This window comes from Aulostomus chinensis, chromosome 15 (genome assembly GCF_037954235.1).
Source record: "Aulostomus chinensis isolate RoL2024-O1b breed Wild chromosome 15, RoL_Achi_v1.0, whole genome shotgun sequence".
Lineage (NCBI taxonomy): Eukaryota > Metazoa > Chordata > Actinopteri > Syngnathiformes > Aulostomidae > Aulostomus > Aulostomus chinensis.
This window is the reverse complement of record NC_141334.1, coordinates 8841597-8865065: the sequence shown is the minus strand read 5'-3', so window position 1 is coordinate 8865065 and position 23469 is coordinate 8841597. Positions and strand designations below refer to the sequence as shown.

The window sequence follows — 23469 nt, the reverse complement described above, 5'->3', positions numbered from 1 at the left end:
AACCTCAGCATTGTAATTATTTGTTCATTTAATAGATTTCAAGGTCCACGCTGCCAGAGGAAACTGCAAAAATATCAGCAATTTTACCATTTACCAATACATTTTCATTAATATATGCCTTTCTTCATATTCTTTAGTGTTGGTTGTACTTGTGCAGTTATAGAAGCGTCATGTTTGTGGAAAAAACACTCAGTCGAGTCCTTTTTCAAAGATCAATCCATCGACTGATAAGACGCGTGTGTATCCCTCTCCCCTCTCCTCTGCACACACAGCGATCACACACTCGTCTCTGCACTGCCAGGCCGTCTCGGTTCAGGGAGGTTTGTGATGCTCGGTGTCAGCGGGGTTTTGCTCGGTTATCAAGAATCACTGCACTTCAGAGTCGGAGGCAAAGTTATTTTCCTTAACAAGGTAGGTGCTTCTGTTGTTGAAAGGCTTGAACGTCACATCCTTGAATTTAAAAAAAACAAACAAAAAAACATGAAAATTATTGGTTTTAATGACTGAAACTTGAAATATTTATTTTCATACGAAGAAATCATTTGTACTGAGTGAGAATGTTGCGCTAAATCTTTGTACAATTTCTTTACGCAAGCCAATCGCAGAATTTCTGTTCATCGACTGGAAAAGGCTGCACACGAAATCCATTTGTGTTTTCAGATTTGTGATGACCATCCATCACAAGCTCCCGCATATGTTTGTGTCAGTGGCTCTGCTGATCAGCGTCGCCTCGGCCACACTGGGAGGTAGGAAGAGAGTTTAGAATTAAAAAAAACCTCCAAAGTTGTGTGTTAAAGTCACTGAGTGAACCGTAAATCCCTCAAACATGTCTAAAGCAAACACTGCAGACCCTCAACACTACACACACACATGTTGGTCTCTCCGAGATGTGGGTGACGCAAACATGAGAAGAACATGAAGTGTTCAATTAACTGAGTTATTAAAAGATCTGCAGGCTCTTCAGCTTCATCATACTTGGGCTGTAGTAGTACGTAGTAGTTAAGATTATTATTGTGTAGGTCTACATTATTTTAGGGGGGCTAACACAAGATCCTAATGGCCCCAAAAACCTGAACCGAGTTGATTAGATTTCTTTGCTTTGCAATCTCAGTTTGCTTGGAGCTACAAGCTACAAGGTTAACCGATTTCAAATTTTTACCCTCTTGGCATGTTCAAAAATATCTTAAAATCAGCCTTCATGGCCATCAACTGCCACTATTTGCTTCTTAGTGATGTTACTTTTCCTCGTGTAATTTTCTTGTACTATTTTGCTGTCTTGACCATAACTCAGCAGCAGAGGAGATAATTTACTGGGACTTTCCTGGATAAATAATTTAAAACATCCAAGAGATTATCTAGAAATTGAAATCAGCTTTGTGTCGTAACCGTAATGTCTTCAACAGATCATAATCAAATTACATTCAGTGGGTTTGTTGAAGCAACATCTGACATAATTTGATTTTAAAGCAGAGGGGCGTTTCCTCATGAAGTCTGAGTGGATACGTGCACTATTTAGCTGCTCTACCAGTGTGTTGTTGTGCTGATGAGTGACTGTACGATTGTGTTGTCGGTCAGCCCCTCTGCTCAGTCTCTGGGGGGAGGTAGCAGACTTTACTTTCGGGTGCAGGCACTGGACACTGAAGCCTCAGATCTCTGTTCCAACCTCGCAGTTCACAGTTTGCCTCAATCTGAAGTTTAAGGTAATGAACTTTACTTCACGTCGTTGCCACGGGAACATAGAAGCAGTTTCTAGGAATTGTAACCCATCACCATGAATGGATCACACATTATTAACTGTATCCAGGCTTTGGCGAGCTCACAATGGACCGCCTTCATGTACCGTCACCCGGAAGTTCAGTGTGCCGAGCTGGGTTTGGGCGGGAAGCGAGGTCATTTGATGGTCTGGTTGTTTGGGATGGAGTGGACTACCCCATCTTCCTTCAACCTCCATCTGTCTCAGTGGTACTCACTGTGTCTGACCTGGTCACATAAAAGAGACAGACCTGTCCTGTACCTCAACGGCAGCCCGGTGGACATCATGCCAGGTGGGTCTCTAGCCTCTGGAGTGCTCCAGTGGGACTTTATCAAGGAATAAACACAGGATTGAAGTCTTGATAATATTGATGGTGTCTGACTGTCTGTTAGCATGATTCTGTGACAAACTATGAGGCTTAATTTCACCAAAGCTGCCTATTTTACAAACCTACGATTTTTTTTTTTAATATTATATTTCTACTTAACAACTGACTTATGGATTTCTGTTACAAAAGCATCAGGTTGGGCATTTTGGTCTGTACAAACTCGTCTAGTGTTGCAACCAGAAGTGACCATATTTGGACATAGAGGTGGGATGAATACCCACTGTAACGCCTCCATTGTAATTCAGCGACTTGTCATACAGTTGCCACACCCTAAAATATAACTGCTTTATTGTGCTGTCTTCTCTGAGTGGGGAGACTTTTTACAAAATCAGGGCCAGACTTGAACTACCACTTGAGACCAAAATGAAAAACACTTGGACCAAGTTAATGGAGAAATAGGGTCGTTTTCTCATAGATTCCAATAAAATGGACTGTTTTTTTTTCTGGATTTTCCCCCTGCTGGCCTGTAGGAAGAATGCAGGTTTAAGGCACTTCAGTACTCTCTTCAATTATAACATATGGAGGCTCTGTCTACTTCTTCAAACAGTCCATTGCGGTGGCCATATTGGTTTCACGTTACATTTCTTGCTTTTACATTTTGGTAAAATATTAACCACGATACTGCAGACTTGAACAGGCTTTAGAATGAAAATCTGTCAAAGTAATTGCATTGAAGTCAGCTGAAGGTCTAAAAACGAAGTTAGCAGCCTGTCACAGCCACATCGCTAAAATGTGTTTTATGTCACATTGTCTTTTATCGTTTCCCTCATTTCTTCTCTTCTAGTTGATGATTCGGACACTTCGACCTCCATTTCTCCTTCATGCTGCACACTGACCCTTAACGGTACCCTCACTCTGGGTGCTGCACACCAGCTGGTGAACGGGAATATCCGGATCATTCCACTCACTGGTCTGTTCGGCACATTATCTCTATTTCGAATATGGGGGCGAGAACGCAGCAAACAGGAAGTGACATCGCTGAACTGTACAGAGGGGGACCTGGTGAAGTGGGACAGAGACTACTGGGAGATTGACATGTGTACTCCACTGCCCGACTTCACCCTTCAGTGCGGTGAGCCAGCGGGAAACAGAAAACTTTTATGAAACATGTAGCGCTCTCCCCTCACCGCCTCCACCGTGTTTGCACTACAGTAACTTTTATGTAGTTAATGGTTTGTCAGTTTCATGAAGCATTTTACAACGTTTTCCTCAGTGGTCGACGCCACCGCTGCTCCTGCAGATTAAATACTGGCCACCTGTCTTTTTATCAGTTTGACAAATATAGAAGCTAGTCTGTGATCAATAACGCGAAGATCAGAGGCATTAATCACACAGCTGTCACAGCTCGCCGTTTTTCTCCCCGCCAAGCTGGAACCGGCTGTACTTCTCGCCGCAGACATGAACCCTCTTGATCAGACTGAAGATGTTGAGATTAATGTTGCGCCCCTCTGGAGAGGTTTGATTTATGAAAATAACAGCACAAAGTAGATTTCTACCTTACACTGAACACGTTTAATAACACGGCAGAGAAGAGATGCGCTCAGATTCATGTGGGGAAAAAATGAGAGTTGACACTAATAATTTCTGGGCATCATAGTGAAGGTTCAACTCCAAAATTGAGTTTCTTTTCTCCCCTTTTCTGTGTGATTTCACGGTTCTTTACTTAAATTAAGGCGAGTGAGTCTTGTTCTCCTCTGACAGAATGGTCCACTTACAAGGTGAGGCTGATGTTCGACATCATCCGCTACGACGGGGAAAACACAGAACTCTACCAGGCCAGAGACATCGCACATCAATGGGTAAAACACACACAGAAACACACACAAACTTAACTCGTTTCATTATCACCATGATAAACAGGACTGAAATGGAGAGCAACTGGAAAATGTCATAACTTCCTCAAATTTCATTATCCGTAATTTGACTTTTCTTTATCCACGGGTCATGTTCGTGCGCGTCCTGTGTAATGCCAAATATTTTCAGCAGATAGAGTGATGAATACGACATAATCTGACCTGTTAAGTTAGGAAAATGTGAATTCATGTACACTTAATATTAAACTACATTTGATGGCAAGATTAAGTCTTTATTTAATATAAATGGGACCTACACTGACTGTCCCCTGATCACGGAGAAGTAAATTCAAAATTCACGCAATTAATTCAATTCTTAAAAATATGCACTTTGTACATGAAGTTTTTAGAGATTCACAGGTCTCATGGATGTGCAGGTGTTACCATGACTCGCTGTAATCTCCCTCTGCTGTTTGTTGTTCCTGCAGCTCAGAAAGGTTCTGCCCACTGGCATCTATTTACACAGAGTGTCTGTGTTTGAAGTGATCAGGTAGGCGTTCTAGTTCTAGTTCAGAACCCTGAAGACTGCCTACTCTGCTGTAAAATTCCTTACTTCATACCTAAGTCACAGCAACTCAGGTAAACAGTACATGACAAAAGACTTGATAAGCTGTCTGAAGCCTCCTGTGTTTTATGCAGCCCGAGTCATGATGACAGCTTCGTAGAGACAAACGAGGAAATCCTGGTAAGTCCACGTTAGCTTGGTAAAAAAAGACCATCACAAATACACTTATAGTCTAAATATTGCTGTATTTTTGTATACGCTGGCCGATAACAAGAGATACCAGTGCAATAACTTCCCCAGAGCACAAAGACAAAACATAGTGTAATCCTTAGTAAAATGTCTTTACCTAAACTCTTGATGATGTGTATGTTCAACATGTGTGTGTGTGTGTGTGTGAGTACTTTAGCATGTAACTGTGCGTGTCCTTTATTCTCCAGATGAGGTGGGCTACCCTCAACTTGGACTGGGAACAGGATTAGGCATCTATTCAGGTTTTTCCTCCAAGCGGTTCAGGTTTTACAAATCCTGGGTTGTGTTGTCTGTAAGAGGCTAAACATGGTAAGCTAAAGCAGCCGCCTTAGATCCCATTTAAAAATATTTATATATATTTATATCGTTAGAGCCAATGAGTAATTAGTTGATACAAAATAATTGAATGAAAAAGAAATAACCAAAATTGGTAATGCATCTCATTGAAATCTACAAGGTTTGTATTTGATGAAGAGGAATCATTTCAGTGTTTTGTAGCCTGTTCATTCCAGTCCATGATGTCATCACTTACTGGCCACATCTTTGACGATTTTCTTGAGGACTCTTACTAGTTTTTAGGAAATGAAAGCTGGTTAGAGTCGTCTCTTGTTCAATACAGCAAAGATCCAATACACACCATGTACAATGAGTATATAAATGTTATGACTGAGTTTACGCGAACAGAATTCAAGATTTGAACTGATCGCACTACATTTCGACCAACAACTACAGACAGCAACCCCATGCGGCCCCGCCCTCAATCCTCCGTCTCATCTGCAGGTTCAACTGCCTGGTTCATGTGAGTGTCATCCCCTGTTTGGATGTGGCGGCGGTGCAGAAGGAGATCTACATGGACCTGGTGATCGGATATCCAGTGCCCAGCGGCCTGCTGCTGGCTGACAAAGACAGTATACACATCACGCCTGTCGGTAAGACCGTCCTTCCACACGTCTTCTGGTTTTAATATGAACAGAACAGGGGTTAACTTGCTTTCAGAGAGCTTCTCCTCTGCCACCACCAATCCCCCGGGTCAGACGATGGAGCCTTCTCCTGCCACAGCCACGACTACGAGCACCTCTACTGGACCCTTCCCAACAACCACCGTCACAGACACCACAACCCCTGCTGCAGACACCACAACCCCCGCCGCGACAGTCACCACCTCCACACCCGCGCCTGCTAATCTCTCCAGTCAGTCTACCGTGGTAATACTTGTGCCCACATCTTTATAGGAAAAAAAGTTGTTGTTTTTTTTCAAGTTCTGGTTGGTTGTCTTTTCTGCAGAGCTGTATTTTGAGGTCAAGGTGAACGTTTCCATTACAGGGGACTGTGAGGCAAAGCACATTCTTTCCACCTGGGTATGTGCCACCCCCCCCCCCCCGCCCCCCCAAACCTGCACAACTCATTTAGTTTTATGGCTCTGAGACAGATTTTGCTTCTTCACCTGTATTAAATGTAGCCAGTGAAGGAACAAGGACAACATGTTCCATGAATAAGATGCTCGTAAAGAATTTTCTGGTCTTTTAAATCTCTGTTCACAGCTGAACAGCAGCCTACCTGGTGACAGGATGGTGGTGCTTGACCTCCAGTTGCTCCCCAAAACTCAAAGGTACAAGTTTACCCTCACCATCTATTTCACATCCTAACATCTAATCCAAGTCAAGAGCAAACCACAACGGTGAGAAAACTATTCGGCTGACATGTCAACCTCCCTCACAGACGTACACTGCAGCCACACATCTCCGTTTCTGAAGAGGTAAGAAAATCGAAGTTCTCATTCTTGGCAGTGACATTTCAAAAGGATCAAACCTTCAGTATGTGCGTGAGTGAAGGCTGATCAATCCAGACACATACTGTTGGTTTTTCTGTTTCTGTGGGCAAATTCTAAATAACAAACCTGGTGATCAATAAGCTTTAAAAGGTTTAAGTTTAACACTTTTATTTTGAAATAATTTAGCTTCCATAATCAAGGTATTACTTTTCAAACACTAAAGAGACTCTTTGCTAAAATTATTTTGTTGTCACTGCAGAATTTGACACTTTTGAAGTAATAAATGAACAAAAATAAAATGTTTTCTCAAAGGGTCGGTCAGTAAAAAGACAAAAAAACTGATGCAACGCATCTTGACAAACCCATGTTTAGTTTCTAACAGGACCCCCACTGGGCAGCCATGTGGACTTGACTTCTAGTGTGAAAGATCTACTTTAAATGTCTCAACATGTCGGCGACACCAAGCTTAATCCTTGTTTTGTCATTTAAAAAAAAACAAAGTTTTTCCTCCTGATATTAGACTAATATTGTACTTTTTACACAGGCGTCTGTAAACAGAGTTTCAAGGTACGATTCTATATAAGGACCACACACACACACACACACACACACACACACACACGAGGGAATTATTATGAGGTGATGAACACACAAGAAGACAATAATGGAAGGATGCCAGTTAAACAAGCTGCTCAACATTCCTGTTATTATTTCTTAAATTTAGTTCAATCTTGGGAAACATTTCCTGCTAGAAGAATATCATTGACTTGTCATTTTTCACATTTACTTGATAAGTTATTGCTTGTTTTGTGGATAATTTGCTTTCTGTGCATCCCATAATCATCTGTCGGTTGTCTCCAGAGAGCGCTGCATCTTCCAGATTCAGGTCATGATGTCACAAGCAGACACACTGGAGATGGAGGAGCAGCTACGAGACCTGCTGCTCAAGCCTTACAATGACGGCTCCGTCTCCATAGCAACCACAGACATAGAAATAAGCCGCATACGTGAGTGAGGGTCACGCAGGGGAGAATCGTAACACCTGATATGACAGGTTCAGTTCACTCTTCCTGTCTGTTTTAGTGATTCTCAAGTGTGTAGCAGAAACCCACCAGACAAGGAAAGGCCTGTTTGAGTGGCCCACAACTTCAGGGGGGAAAACTGCTGCACTGCCGTGTCCAAGAAACCCTCACCGCTACGCCACCAGATACTGGTGATAACCCTCGCTGTTCACATTCACACCTACAGCAACAGCAAAAAGCGCCATCACAACTTTGAATAAGGGCTGCAATTCATCATCATCCTCTAAATCAATGCTTTGATCTGTCTTATTAGAAAAATATCAGTTGATTTTTTTATCTAACAATCCAAAACTCAAGATAGTCATTTCACCATCACGTAGGAAGCAAACTACATCGCAAATCAAATACGATTAACAGGCCAAAACCACCTACACCACCTTATTAGATTCATATGTTTAAATCATAATTCTGTCTCACAGCAGAAACTAAAAAGGTGACAGAGCAGAGTTCATGTGGAATGGTGGTTATTTCCAGACAGGCTGGATGAAATATTCAGGAACTAAGAATATGGCAGATAATTGTCTCTGTTTTTTTTGTTTTTTGTTGTTGTTTTTTTAAAGATTCCTGTTGATTATCAAACTACAAAAGCATTTTCTGTCGTCCGACTGATCGATTTCACGTTGCAGCTCTCATGTCAAACGTGCCAAAACTCAAGAGTTGATACTAGAATATCACACCAATAGAAATGATTTGACTGATTTACTTTGAATAGAGCCAAACAGCCTTGTTTGTTTGATTTCACAACAATTACAACCGTTGTGGAAAGTTCTTCATGGTCATCACAAGTTTAACGCTTCACTAAATTTGAGCCTAACGAGCGCTGACGTCATTGGTCGGTGTTCACGAGGCTGTCGTAGGTTTATTGATGAGTGCACATGAGCTGTGAGAGACGGACCTGCTGTTAAAGCAATAGCCAGGAGCTCGGTGTCAACAGTGAGCAGGGTTAACAAATAAGTGAATCCCAGCATTTCCACCCTCACGTCTGTCTTAAGTCGATAATTACAAACATAAAAACAACAACCTGACGTATATTCTATTAAAGATACAAAGCCTTAACAGGATCAACCATAAAATATCCCTGACTCGCTAAATTGATGAAAAGATTATAAAATCAAGTATCAAAATGACTTTGTGACAAGTATGAATTGCACCTCTTTCCTTTTGCCGCCTGCCTATGACAGTAAGCTGTGCCTCAGTACAAAGTGGATGGCTCCAGACCTGCAAGACTGCCCTCTAGTGGTGGAGACCATCCCTGACCTCAACCACGTCGAAGTCAACGCTGGTCTGTTACTTTTCACGTGTCTCATACGATGTACTTCAGAATTAATTCAGTTATGTCTATATTTATGGTTGAATACAAAGTTAAGGATGGAAAGTGTATTGCTGCAGTAAAATTGAAGCAAAAAAATCTGAGCTTCGTCAAACGTAACCCCCTATCCTGTTGAGCAAGTGATGAAAATAAGAGGTGAATCTACACAAACATGAAAGGTTTTATTTAAACTTAAGCTCAATAATCCAGTATGCAGGGTTCATCCACATTTTTTGCTCATAAATATCCATGACATTTCCATAACTGTGGGGAAAATTTTCATGGACATACATTCTCTGAAATGTCTGTTTACACACAAAAGATAAACAGGAATTCGCATCAAAATGTAGATTTAAGTTAAATTTACAAAAGGCTATGTGGTTCAAGTAAAAAAAATGACCCCCGGAACTCAATCTTAGTCTTAACTGAACATTTGCTCCAATATGCAGGTACTGGATTTGTTAATCAAACAGAATTCCAGTTTTGCAAATTGTAAAATAAAAAGCTAGTAGATGAGAAGATGAGGACCATCTTCAGATCCTGTGTGTTTCCGTCTCAAGAGAACGCCCTGGACGTGGTGGAGATGATTGAGGATTTACTGAGCAACCACTCCACCCTCAACTACCAGGAGCTGGTCACGGTGCTCAACAAGCTGGAGGATGTCGTGAACCAGAGCGTGGTCACTCCAAACCTGGGCCAAGCCCTCATCAACATCATCTCTGACATACTGGAGTCTGACAGCGATCTTCTGCCTTTCACCAACACGTGAGGCTGCAACCAAGAATCCAAATGAAGGAATCTGTGATTTGTCCAGCGTACGAACATCTCTGTTTCCTCTCCAGTATACTGAATCTCACAGAGGCAGTGGGGGACAGGATGGTGGGCTTTGAGGGATCATCCACTCTGGTTGCTCCGGCCGTTGCTATCTCAGTGGTGGATGTATGTCCTGGACAGTTTGCCACTTTGACTTTCGGAGTGTCATCTGACCGGACAGGCTCAAAGCCTGAGGTTGGTGCATTAAAACCAGCTTTTCATTGAACTTAAATAATCCGCATGCCACGCCATCATTTGACACAGTATAAGACATTCATAATATCTGAGTTTCGAATGACTTAACCATCACCATCAGTGAGTCACAGATTCTGTTCTAACACTAAAGCTTCAAACTTACCAACTTGCTATCAGAGCACAGTGATATTTCACCAAAAAAACTTTTTTTAATCTCTATTTATGATGATAACAGTGACCAGAGGTTCTTAGAATGATTTTTTTTTTTTTAAACATTTGAGAGTTGGCTCTGAGTTCTATCATGCTGCTAGTAATTAGCCCACGCTGTGAATTGGAAATGTATTTTTCTATTCTTGCAGATTTTTATCAACAGGTATCCAGTTAACAGCACGGTGGCATTCATCTCCCTGCCGTCGGTCCTGCAGCAGAACTTCCCCCAGAACAGCCCGAGAGTTCTGTTTCAGTTCTACGGCATCCCAGAGCTCTTTAGGGTACAGTGAAATCTCATCATAATACAGATGAAGAAAACTCTGTTGGAATAAGTAACTATATTTTGATGAATGTTTTCAATGCTAAGGGGTAATATTAAAAGGAAATGTGTGGACAAAAACTCTTTTTGTTAACGCAGGTGAAATGACTTATTCTTTGTTTTCAGAGCAGCCACAAGGGGCACATCCTCAACAGCTTCGTGGTGTCAGCCAGTGTGACGAACGTAACCTCTCCAATCCAGGACCTGGATGAAGACGTTAAAGTCACGCTCCATCATCTCAAACCCAACCATGTAAGAGCAGATGGCTCATTATCATTATCATCAAGAATTGATGAGTCTTTTTCTTTCTACTCCATTAACACATCTTCATCTCTGTTCAGCTTTCCAAGGATGTAAAATGTGTGTACTGGAACTTCAATAAAAACAGTAAGTACTAATTTATAGGGTTTTACATTGTGTACAACTTTATAAATAACAGACGTGCCAACTTCTGAAAATAATATCACAAGCGGCTCTTTAGAAGTCTCAGCGGTCGGAACACCAGAGTTCTGAATGCAGCAATTATTAATGTTGTGAACAAGTCATTCACGTCTTTGCCGTAATGTCTCTGTCGCCTTCTAGGCGGACATGGAGGCTGGGACGGTCACGGCTGCAGGAAATACAACAGTAGCGCTGACTACACAACGTGCCTGTGTGACCACCTCACACACTTTGGTGTTCTTTTGGTAAATCAGAGGGACTGAAGAACATTTAAAGGTTCTGGAGGAAGTGCTGCCAATGGCAGCAGCAGTATTAGTAGCAGTCATAGAGAAGTAAAGCAGATCAACCAGCAGAGGAGGCTCAAAGCTCAATAAATAAAGACAAGTGACACAAAGGTGAACACAGTCATTATCTTTGAGGAGACTGAACTATTTTGGGGGGGATAATTATTATTCTTTCTTTCTTTTTTTAAAAGGAGACATCATTTTTACATCAAGCACAACTTTGCAGGGACAGGAATCCCCAGAACATGGATTTTTAAAAAAATTATTTCCCTTGGATATATGCCTATATATACTAATGTGACATTAAATGACATGACAGTGAGCGTTATTACAACCAACCTGTGCTTACATCATAGGCTGCACAGCCGTCTACTCTGAAGTTCCTCCTGCAGCTGTGAAACACTGAATTCAATTTTCAGAGCATCACACAGCCCCACAAAATGGCTCGTAGCGTTATCAGAATTTGAGCTAGAATCATCAGGATTGTCTAGAAGAGACTCAAGTACTTATCCACATTCAAGCGGTCCAGAGGGCCCTCTGCTGGCAAAAATAAGGCACAGCAGAAACAACTTCGCAAACCACTCACGGCAGATGTGTAGGGATGAGGCACAGCCAGATGTGCTGTTATGCTGATTTGAGTCGGTCAAGTTGACCAATCAGATTACAAATCCCTGTGTTTTTCAACCCTTGAAGGACGTCTCCAGGGAGCGGGTGGACCCAGTTAATGAGGAGATCCTGACTATTATCACCTATGTTGGTTGTGGAGTCTCATCACTGTTCTTGGGGATCACGGTTCTCACCTACACAGCTTTTGAGTGAGACCAACTACCGTCTCTATTTTCTAAATGCTGTCTACTTATCATACACTGACAAGATACACATTAATCTTTTTCAAATCACTTTCATTTCTTCTGTATTTCTTCACATAAGTCTAAGGATGTTCTCCACTCTTGACAATATCAAAACATACAGATGTTGTGTTGTGCGCTCTCATTTTGATGTCTTACCTTCACCTGCATCTTCAGGAAGCTTCGCCGCGACTACCCTTCTCAGATCCTCATCAACCTCTCCCTGGCCCTGCTGGGCTTGAACCTGGTGTTTCTAGTCAACTCCTGGCTGTCCTCCTGGGGTCTCTACGGTCTCTGTGTGGCTGTAGCATCCACACTGCACTACTTCCTCCTGGCTTCCTTCACCTGGATGGGATTAGAGGCCGTTAATATGTACTTTGCCCTCGTCAAAGTCTTCAACGTATATGTGCCCTCTTATATACTCAAGTTCTGCGCTCTGGGATGGGGTGAGTCATATGTTTAACTGTTGTTAGAGAAAACACACTGACCTGGAAGTATTTTGACAAACTCAGCTTCCAAGCTATGACCAGCATTATTGAAGTATTCCAGTCCCTACAGGGATTCCTCTGGTGATCTGTGTCCTGGTGCTCATCGTGGACAGGGAGGTCTACGGCAGTCACCTCTACTCTGATGCTCCGACGAGTCTGGAGCCATTCTCAGACAACTTGTAAGATTGAACTAAATCTCTGCAACACAATGTGACCCCTTTTCCACTACTTGGCAACTATTTCATTGTTATTACATGAAACAACTCACACAACTTGGTTACAATGGTAAACTGCCAATTAACTAAAACACCAGGCATTCAAATTGAAAATAAGAGTTTTGCTTAAATGTAATTTGCAAGGCATTTTGTCCTCCAACATTAATCAACCTCACACCTGAATTATTGGAATTATCTAAAACTATGAACCCAGAGCAGGTGCAGCCCACACCTGCCATTTAGTCCCTGTGGCTGCAGTTGGACAGTTAAAATGGGAAATTCCTGTTATTTCATTAATTGCAGGGTGTGACATAGTGAGTCAAACAGAAATGTGGCTGGTCAGAATGACTAGGAAATATTTTCACACAGCAACATGGTGTGGCAAAGAATTCGATGCTGGCCGAAGTATTTTCCTGTGGCTTCTCTCGTCTCACGTTTCATTTTCCCTCCAGCTGTTGGCTGCAGGACTACGTGACATTCTACGTGTCAGTGGTTGCCTACGCCTTGCTGGTGTTTCTCTTTAATATTGGGGTAAATAATTCTAACCTTCCTGCTTTCTTATCACAGTATCTTATTAATCGTCAAAACCTCCATATCATCTCAGTAAAAGCTGCGTTATTTTGAACATATCATTTCTCAAAGCCATAGTAGAACACTGTTTAACTATAAATTATACCCTGACATGCATTTCATCCATGTAACAAATATTTTTTTTAATTACCTAACTATAAGACTTGACTGTTAATGTATTATTTCCTTCTATAAATCAGAGCTAATCTGTTATTTTTTGTTAGCATATTTGCATCACAGTCTCCATGTGATTGTCACATGATCGAGTGCCCTCTAGATTCCACACATACGTTCCATACTTGACAATCCTAAACCTTGGTTTGAATACCTTCTTAGGTTTTTGTAGTGGTTCTGATCCAGATTCGCCACATGCGGGCAAACAGTCCTGCTGGGACCCAAAGAAGAGTGACACACGACCTTAAAGGAGTTGCCAGTCTAACCTTGTTACTGGGACTCACATGGACTCTTGGTTTTTTCACCTGGGGCCCTGCCAGAATGGTTCTGCTGTACCTGTTCTCAGGACTCAACACACTGCAAGGTTGATGGTTTTTCCCTCCTTTTTTGGACAGATAATGACAGAAAACTGCTGAATTATACATGCAAAGGAAATGGCACAATTCAGTACCTGTCAAGTTCTCATCTATTATCTGTGTCACTGTCACATTCCTCAGCTGCCTCTAATGTAAGACGCAGTCAGTTTGCTTCAGTACGATGTTTTTTAGAATCACATTAAACCACCTGCACACAGCTATTCAGTTTAAATTATAGTCCTGACCCAATTTCACGATCCTGCAGCTACTTGTGATGTGGTGGCATCCATTTAAACACCAGTCCGACTTGGTTGAAACAAGTAATGTATGACTGTTGGTGCAGTTTGGTTGGTCTGACTTGACACCATTTCCAGTGTCTGTTTCTCTACAATACATTTAAGGTTCAGTGTGGAGAAAAAAAAAAAAAGAAAAAAAAATCAACAGAACTCCCAGTTGTTTTTTTAAGAGTCAGAAATCAAACAGAGACTCTATGATGCAACTATTTCACAGCTGCTCTTAGCATGATTTCTTTTGTTTTATCTCAGAGCGCAACCAAAACCAGTCTCTACTCAAGGGCAGATAACAAAACTCATGACCTCAACCAACTTTTCTTTGTCTTCCAGGGATTTTCATTTTTATCTTCCACTGTCTGATGAAGGAGAATGTCAGAAAGCAGTGGAGGATTCACCTCTGCTTTGGACGTTTTCGACTTGAAGAACACTCTGGTAAATCAGACACATACTGTAACTGCAATGTAGCACAAACCCACAAGTCTTTTGTAAATTAGCTAATGGCAGATTTCAGAACACACATTTGTCCCTAGATTACAAACTTGGCTTTGCACCAGAGGGTTTGAGTGTGCGTTCCCAGTGTGTCCTGAAAGTAATCGTTTTGCATTGTTGGTTTAATTATACTTACATTAAAGGCTGTGCTTGATGTTGTCATCCAGAGTGGAGCAACTCAGCATCAGTTGGAGTGGTGACCAAACCCAGACCAAATCCCCAGAGACCGTCCGTGCCATCGGTACACTCGGTCAAGTCCAGCTCCACCGACAGCACTTCCGCCTCCTCTGAGTCCAGCCAGAGAGGGTCTTCCTGCAAAAGACCAAACCTGGGTGAGGACACAAAGTCGCACACATCCTTCTTATAAAAATTCACACTAATTAAAAGCCAAAATGAATGAACAATCTCATAAAAATTTAATTACGATAATCTTTTAATACAAAATTAAAAGTAAATTCGCTAAATGTTTTGGCTTAATCCTTGATGAGTTTTAAAAAGGTGCGACATTTTGTTTTTCAGTGGTTTCTCTCTTTGACATTAAACTCTGTATTCATTCAGCCACATCTATTGAAAGATGTTGGGTTGCAATTAAAAGTTATAATTCATCTTGTTAAAATTCAGCCAACTTCAAAGATCACTAATTTAATCAGACAGCACAATTGCTTCCCTGCCAGAATCATGGTGAAGGTCACTGCATACATTAATGAGACAGAAATCAAATAATTACATAAAAGCCTTTGTAATGACGCTGGTGCAAACAACTAAAAAGCCCCAATTGTTATTTCCTAAAGGTTTCCTCCCCCAGCTGATGGCTGAATTCATGTTTCACCCCCAGGAACACATCACGAAATATGAGAAAACGTTTATCACACCTCACATTGTTCACATGTTGAATTATCTTGCAGGTCTTTTTGTGAATTCCCTTGCGCTCCCTCGAGCCCAGAGGATCCCTTCAGGTGTGGCAGCTCTGCCGTCCCAGAGGGTGATGAACCCGACGCCTGGCGGGGAGAACCACTTGCTCGGCCAGCAGGACCAGATATGAAACACAATGCTGAGCAAACTTTAAACACAAACCACCCAAATATTTATCACATGGAGAGTAGAGACTAATTTAACAAGTGAAGCTGTAATCTAGCTTCATAAAATAGTTGTATCGCGCATGTCTGTTGTCTTTTGTTAAATATTGCTCCAGAGCCGTAATTATGAAGACGAGTAGTTGCATCAGTACCAAGGAGGAGTTGGTTGCCAAGCAACTGGTGACTGGAGCCATGGTGACTATGAACCATGGTACCACACAGTTTGTATGAAATAATAATTTGGGGACGATAGAAGTCCGCCTTACCTAATTATGTGTATTTCAAATTAAATCACTTAATTATTCTACATCACTTCATCTATTAATATCCACAACCTCAGAATGGGATATTTTCAATGCATGCACTATCTCCCTTTTGTGATGGTCTGAATTTTCCTTTTTTTTTTGGCAATTTATATCATTTGAGATGCATTTCCCAGCCTCATAATATCTTTCCAACCTTGGCGTGATGGAGGTTTTAGATCACGTGTGTTGATTGTGTTGTATCATCTGTCTCACTTCGTCACCTGCAAAGTGTGAAGCGAGACATGGCAGTGGTTGTAGTTCTGTGGATTTTCATGCTTTCCTATCTTTTGATTTCCTGTTTATTCATTTTAAATAAAATCAAAAGGAGTACATTTAGAGGTGATAATAGTAAAATTCAAGTACTTTTTAATTTACCCAAATCAGTGCAGTAAGCTTTTTTTTTTTTTTTTTTTTTTTAAACATCTACATTGCATCCAGTTGTAACCATAGATGCGATTGTGGAAAAAAAATGACAGAATTAATTAATTATGATTACTATTCATGCTTACAGTTTACAATTGTGATTAATGTTGGTAGTCACTTTGATTATTTTATATTGACTTTGATTTCATGTCTTCATCTTGATTAACAGATAATTTCAGCAAATATGACAGCTGAGGTTTCGTTCCCGATATTTAAATATTCAACTAAAGCATACTGTGTGTGCATTTAAGCTAAAATGAAGAATTTGAAAACAATTTTAACACTATAAAAATAATTATTTAAAACAAATACGATTAACAACCAACAACAGCACTAAAATGTGCAGGTAGAAAAAAAAAATCAGATAACCAGTCTAAAGAAGAAAAAAAAAAGACAATCATTTTGCTTAATTTCCACTTTTCACCACTGCAATTTTGCACCAGTGTTCAGGAACTTGGGTTCTCTGTCATGCAACACAAAGATCTGATACAGGAACACAATATTTACTGTTGTAGAACACTCAGGGCCATGAAAACAACACATTATAAAACATGCAACTCTGACCAGATCTTTGGCACGTCAGACACAGATCTGACATCAAACCCACTGGCTTCATTCTAAAAATTTGCTAGTGTGGCATCGAAGAGTTAACCGTTGTACTCAAACATACCAAAAGAAATTACCTGCTCACACTGTCCCTCCATGCCTACGAGTGGCTGTGGTTGGTACATCGACATACCAAGCCTGACTCTAAGTTACGACACATTCTGAGCTGTAGAACGAGCAGATAATAATGTTTCTCCACTTACCAGGAAAAAAAAAAAGTTCCACATTTTAAACAGTTATTCAAGTCAAGTGCTTCAACTAGGTAGTTTTCATCTCTCTCGAACACATCTGCAAATTGAAAAACAACTTAGGAGTCTATATACAATAAAAGAACTAGTACTACTGCTATGGATAGTTAAATGAAGGCACAGAACAACAGAAGCAAAATCTGGAGAGGGACTTGAACTTGCTCAAGAGCTCTTATTAAGGAGGACTTGGAGCACTAAAACAGTCCACAAGCTTTTTAGAATTCCAGTGACCCGCATGGATGAGGAGAAACCGTTGCTTGACCAGATCTTTGACTGTCTGGTAGACGACTGCTTCCACCTGTTAAAAGTAGGAAATATTTATCATTTAAAAAACAAATATTATAAAATATTTATACCCCCCCCCCCCCAAAAACAAAAAAAAAAACAACAGGCAAGTCCACTGCATGTTCAGCGCACCTGATAGCTTTGCGTTCACGTATTCCCCTCTGGCTGATACACACCTTTACACTGTGGTAAGTGGGAAGCTCTAGCAGATAGGAATGTCCACCCAGCTGCGCAACTTTCCGGAAATAACTGAAGAGTGCTCTCTTGCAAAGTCTGCTGGAGAAGCCAGGCCCACTCACAGACGGTGAGCTGGAGAGAACATGAAAACTGCATCATCGGAAGAGGAAGTCTCCTTTCTCAGTTATCTTTTCAGTACTTTTAAAGTTCCAGGTGACAACACAACTGATGTGGAGCTATGTGGGGGTTGCGTATCGAGTATGAAAGCGTTAACAGACCCTGACACTCACCGCTGGATATCCAGGGCAGCTACAGATCATGCTATTCCTCATCCCACTCAAAACATCCTTGTGCTTATTATGACAAATAGATTTCCCATAAGTGATTCTTCTTGGCAGAAATCAGGAGATTTGGGTGCAAACGCCTTTATAGTTCCATTTTTGCCTCCCCAGCACTCTCTTTGCTCTCTACTTCATCCATTACATTTATTTATTTATTTTTTTAATCAGGGCCTGTTTATATTTATGTACACCAGTTTTTTTTTAAGAGGTGTTGTAGAGCTTAGCCTGAAAGTTAAAATAAAAACAAATCATCCTGCTGATTGCAGGATTTCACATTTATTTTCAGCTGTAATCTCTGTTCAAGACCTCTGCAGCCTTCAGCGAGTGTCACATTTGTGTTACATTCAGGGTTGTTTATCGGTTCTTAAACAAGATAACCCTTTCTACTAATCTACAAGGACATCTGAGGCTGACCCCTCCTTGTGACTACAGGTTATCGCACAATTTCTTAATGTCCTGAAAATTAAAAATTAAATGTCAAGCTGTTTCCAAGACAGCATACAGAAGATTTACTTCTGATGCTGCATCGGCCTCTTACCCATCAACAATGAAGCCCTCGCTGCTGTCCAGGACTTCAATATCTTTATCTCCGAGGCACCAGTTGATGCTGAGGTTATTATGGTGCGAGGAGGTCGCAACAGGACCCTCGAGGTCACTACAGAGGAAGATGATGCTTTGTTTCTTGTAGCATGGCGGGAGGGAGTCCTCCCAGTCGTCACCCAGACGCTTGTTGGTGATGTCTGACACTTCCTCATGATAGAGCTTTTGGCCCCCTAAATAAACACAACTACCTCAGCATTTTCACGAAAACCTAAAAAAAATGCAGCACCTTAATATCTGACTGACTGGTTACATCTTGTGTGTTTAACGCAAAACATTCAGCACAAAAACAACCGGATTTTATTGGAAGTCCAACATAGAAATGTTTTCTCACACAAACAACTCCCTGCTGGCTGGAGAAGCTTTAAATGTAACATTTCAGATGCACGAGAAGGCTGAAGCTCTTTTTACCTAGAACCATGCTGATGATGTAGACTGGCTGGATAAAGTTGCTCAGTAGTGCACCCTGAACCCCAGTGATGGTCCAGAGACACAGTTTGTCACTCCCGGACATGCAGCAGACTTTGGCACCCAGAACACTAGGGTCAAGGTAGGCCACAGGCACCAGCAGGCTCTTGGCGTGATACTGCAGCTTCATGGAGGTCCACATGTTATTGGGAGAGCCCCTAAAGACAACAAGACATTGTTCTCTACTCATCCAGCTTCCATTCATCATTATTTCCATGAGGAAACCCAAGTTGGAAATAAATTGTCAAAATATTATACTGTTGAGGTTCAATGCCAAAATAAGAGCTTACAAATATAAAGGCTACTTATCATTTTACAGTGTGACTATATGCCACTATTCTCAGATATAATCTGCCACAATCATTTCCTCTCTAATTAGTAAAGACATTTATCATACATACTGTCAAATATTGCTTACATTAATGCAAACCAGACAAATATTGAAACAGAAACAATTAGAGGAGGGAAGGGAGAGACAGCTATACTTTAAGTAGAAGTCCTTGGCGGCTCCTTCAGGACACTGGTTGGTGTAGAGATGCAAGCTGATCTTGGGTTTGAGCTGAAGTAGGTGGCTGTTTGTGGTACTGTTGAAAATACAGCCCTCCTTGGCCTTTGGATCAGGATCAAAGAACAGCAGAAGCTGCTTGTACAGAAACCTGAACACGAGCCAGAAAATGCAGCATCGCTTTGAGCCACACGAGCACTTCAAATACACCAGAAAAAACATTATCAGGTGTAGACGAGGGACTGGGCTGATCCAGGAATTCCTCTGTTTGCCGGTATCAGCTGAGTTATGATCTGTTTACTGACAGCGTTTATTATTTATGTGAAAACACAGATTTCAGATGAGGAACCAATACACTAAAAGTCACATGTAATACCTCAGGAGAGCCCGTCTGGCAATGACGATGGCATGACAGTCATGGATCATCGTCCCATTGTAGCAGAGCCAATTGTTACAGCTCATGGAGCCGGCCCCCAGTGCCACCACCTGGTACAGCTCACATGGATGACCTGCCGTGTTTAGCACTTCTGTGCAAGAATGACGGGATTCACACCAAGTCAGCAACATAGGCTCTACAGCCTCCAGAGAATACAGAAGAGAGAAGCTACGGGATGTAAAATGTCAATCAAGAACACTTCATATGGCATCATCAGATACATTCAGACCATAGCTGGTGGCTAAAATGACTCAAAGCTCATGTCAAAATCACTGTTGGAACTGGCAAGCACACAGTGACACATCAAATTAGCACATAGACCAGAAATCATGTCTGTAATTTAACATTAACAACAATGTTTACGGTCCAAAATTTTTATCTTGACAATAAAATATATTAAAATGAAGAACTGTTTAGTTGGAAAATGAAGGAAACTAAAACTATTTCAGTCGCACGGAGGTTACCTCTGATCAAGACAAATGCTGCCATGTGGCTCTTACAGCCCTGGAATTCAGGACACATCTTCAGGAGGGTGTCAAACTTCTCACTGCTTATTGCTGCCATGTGATTCTTGTGCCAGTCTGTTGGTCAAAGTACAAGATGGATGGAAATAAGAGCAAAGACAGCTATTTGATCGAGAAGACGATGCACTTAGAGGAGGGTTAATAAGATTTTTAACAGGATTTGTAAAACATTACCAAAAGTCACAGAATTCTTAATTATATCCAAGGATGCATGAATGGAAATACTGTAGAAATCTGTCTAAAACTGTGCAAATGGGCACTATTTTATTGTTAGTATTGTTTCTCTAATGCAGCACAATGCCCCCCCCCCAAACATATATTGCAGCAATTACATCAATATCGAACTAACCCTCAACCTAAAAATCTTTTTTTTTAATTTTTTTTTTAAATCAACTCTGTCAACAATTTTCCCTTCAGACATACACTGTTACTGCACCTTCAGCCTTTGCAGTCTTATCTGGAGTCCTCAGGTCCTTGGTCCCATCCAAGGAAAGTTCTTCAACTGACAGAATACTTTCAGCAGGGGAGATTCCAGGACTAGAGATACCTGCACTATTATCTGAATCTTCGTCCTGACAAAAAAAACACACATCCCTCTGATAAAAATTGGGACCCTGAAATTCTGCTCTTATCTGCTGTAACATAAGTCTCAAGCTGTGACGAGTTACTGTTTGTATTCCTACTTTTAATGTCCTGTTCCAGTGCATGGGAGGGAAATGTTAAGATTATCAGTCTGTTGTGTACATGCATGAGTTAAGACAATTCAGAAGTTGTTGTAATTATCAGCTATCATGACGACATGAAAATAATGCTTATAAGGACATGCCAAACAAGGCACCTATGACACATGTTAACTGTGTTATTTTCAACATGTGACTTTTGTGAAGTAACATTATTACTTCATGTTTATTTACCTCATCTTCAAAAAAGATGTTGCCTGGATCAAGTTTAACCTTGAGTTTGGGAACCGAGTTCTCCATGCTGATTTTGTCGTCTTGGTCAGAAAGTAGAGTCTCTGCACTGTGGTTATGATCTCCGGAAGCAGGTACATTTGGCCTAAGAGGGTAAGACGCACAATTGCCAGGTTACCAGTACATTTATTGAGGGTTACTTGCTCCATCTACCTGAATTTAATGTGCTGACAGTAGGACTTCCCTCGGACAGCAGCAGTGTCGCATGGAGGAACTACTGTCAGCTACAGCCGTGGTTAAAGTGTGACGAGAGTGAGACTGTTCATTACAAAAACAAACAAACAAACCTTTCCCTCTGCTGCAGTTAAAAAAAAAACCCAAAAAGATTGTACAGCCCTGCGCAAGCAATACCTGATTATATCGTCGGTCAAGTGGAACTGAGAACGTCGAAGGTTCACCCTTGTCCCAAAGTCAAAATTTGCAGCACTTCTCCTTGGACTCTGTTTAAATGCTTCTTGATTTGCCATGTTTTTAATCACACTGTAAAAGAATTAAATTAGAAAATTGTTAAATCTAATTAGCTAATTAGAAACTAGGCCATTATAATCAACAATCATGAACAGGAACTCCTTTGCAATTCTAGCACACCATCATATTTTGATCAACTGCCTCTTATTTCATAGTGTTTTCCTTTCATTTATATAATCACGATGAGATGTAAAAAATCAACATTGTCAGATTAAAATCTCACTTATGGCCGTCTTTGTTCACACACCTATTGAACATGGATCTTCCACTATATTTAAGATGAACATATTTTGATTACCGAAAACCAGGACACTCAGCCCAGCAATGAGATACTAAAATGATACAGGAAGTTTACACAAAGACGCCTAAAATCACAATACATTAAAAGTATGCCTCCTTCTGTATGGATAGAAAATTGATGATTACCAAATAAATGAATAAAATCGTACCTTTAAACAAAAAACAAATAGTCTGCACATATTTAAGACAAGTGTTAGTGTACCTCAAAATTCTCGAGTGGCTCTTATTGTGAGCAGCTACAAAATAGACTGCATGTGACGTCAATTAGCAGCCGCTACTACTTGTTGCTAGCCCGCTTTTGACCCACGCTAGCAATTTGTCAATATTTCAATGTAATATCACACGACTGCCAGGTTTGTTTGCGTTCACAGTAGATTAAGGGTTACAATAACGAATTGCCAATGTACACACACACACAAAACGGAATTGTTTAATATGACACGCCTGGCTAGCTTAAATAAACTACATGACATCCACTACAGTTTTCAGCGTTTTTTAAGGCTAACGCTTTTAGCTAACATTTGTCATCTGAAACACTGCTAAATAATTATAAATCTGTAAAGAAATATGAACTCTTACCTCCAGTTCTAATAATGTAAGAAACACTCTGAGGCGATCGTCCCAACTATCCAGACCGCCGAACTTCCTTTGACGTGAAACTAAGAACACACTCCAGCGCCAAGATCGTTGCCGCCGTGTTTTCAGCCATGAGACGTTCAGGGTCAATGGAGAAAGGACTTCCTACACCTTTTTTTTTTTTTTCTTTTAAGGTTTACCGCGTGTTACTGGGTGAAAAGGAAACTCACGTCATGCCAGGACCAAGAAGATGAAGTTTTATTGGCAAAATCGGTTCACATGTTTTTATGTATTCATTGTTTTTCTATTCAGCTCCTCCCAGATGCTGTCTGGCGCCATCTTGTAGACCAGTAAATTACAGATTATTATCTTCTACTGTACCTCTTTTGCAAACTGCAGGAACAAAGCAACTAACACATTTTAGCAATATAACTGTTCAAGTATGAAATGAAACACAGAAAGTCCTTAGTGGTTATTCATGGGAGAGAACACAGGTGAAATGAAAATATATTATTCAATTTAAAACCAGGGCAGGATAAACTTTCTTGTTATAAT

The 23469-nt window shown here is 40.9% G+C and overlaps 2 protein-coding genes across 2 annotated transcripts; one reads left to right on the top strand and one right to left on the bottom strand.

Annotated features, from left to right (window-relative positions):
- The first annotated feature begins 694 nt into the window (after positions 1-694).
- On the top strand, positions 695-15826 carry adgrg4b (adhesion G protein-coupled receptor G4b). The gene is made up of 30 exons (XM_086179088.1): positions 695-746; positions 1576-1700; positions 1805-2045; positions 2926-3213; positions 3843-3940; positions 4423-4484; positions 4634-4679; positions 4937-4941; positions 5529-5677; positions 5745-5939; positions 6033-6106; positions 6290-6363; positions 6468-6509; positions 7363-7526; positions 7603-7732; positions 8783-8883; positions 9471-9675; positions 9753-9918; positions 10278-10409; positions 10574-10699; positions 10789-10834; positions 11030-11133; positions 11866-11987; positions 12198-12466; positions 12579-12687; positions 13176-13254; positions 13630-13831; positions 14447-14548; positions 14773-14937; positions 15511-15826. The coding sequence occupies exons 1-30, from the start codon at positions 695-697 to the stop codon at positions 15645-15647; spliced, it is 3810 nt and encodes a 1269-aa protein (XP_086035214.1). The 3' UTR covers positions 15648-15826.
- Positions 15827-16454: 628 nt separating this feature from the next.
- Positions 16455-23098, bottom strand: adad2 (adenosine deaminase domain containing 2). The gene is made up of 11 exons (XM_086178976.1): positions 22918-23098; positions 21922-22050; positions 21514-21655; positions 21036-21171; positions 20540-20656; positions 20016-20166; positions 19620-19790; positions 19078-19292; positions 18605-18839; positions 17725-17857; positions 16455-17561 (listed from the first exon to the last, which is right to left on the bottom strand). Exons 2-11 carry the CDS (start codon positions 22035-22037, stop codon positions 17439-17441), a joined length of 1539 nt encoding a protein of 512 aa, XP_086035102.1. The 5' UTR covers positions 22038-22050; positions 22918-23098; the 3' UTR covers positions 16455-17438.
- Between the last annotated feature and the right edge of the window lie 371 nt (positions 23099-23469).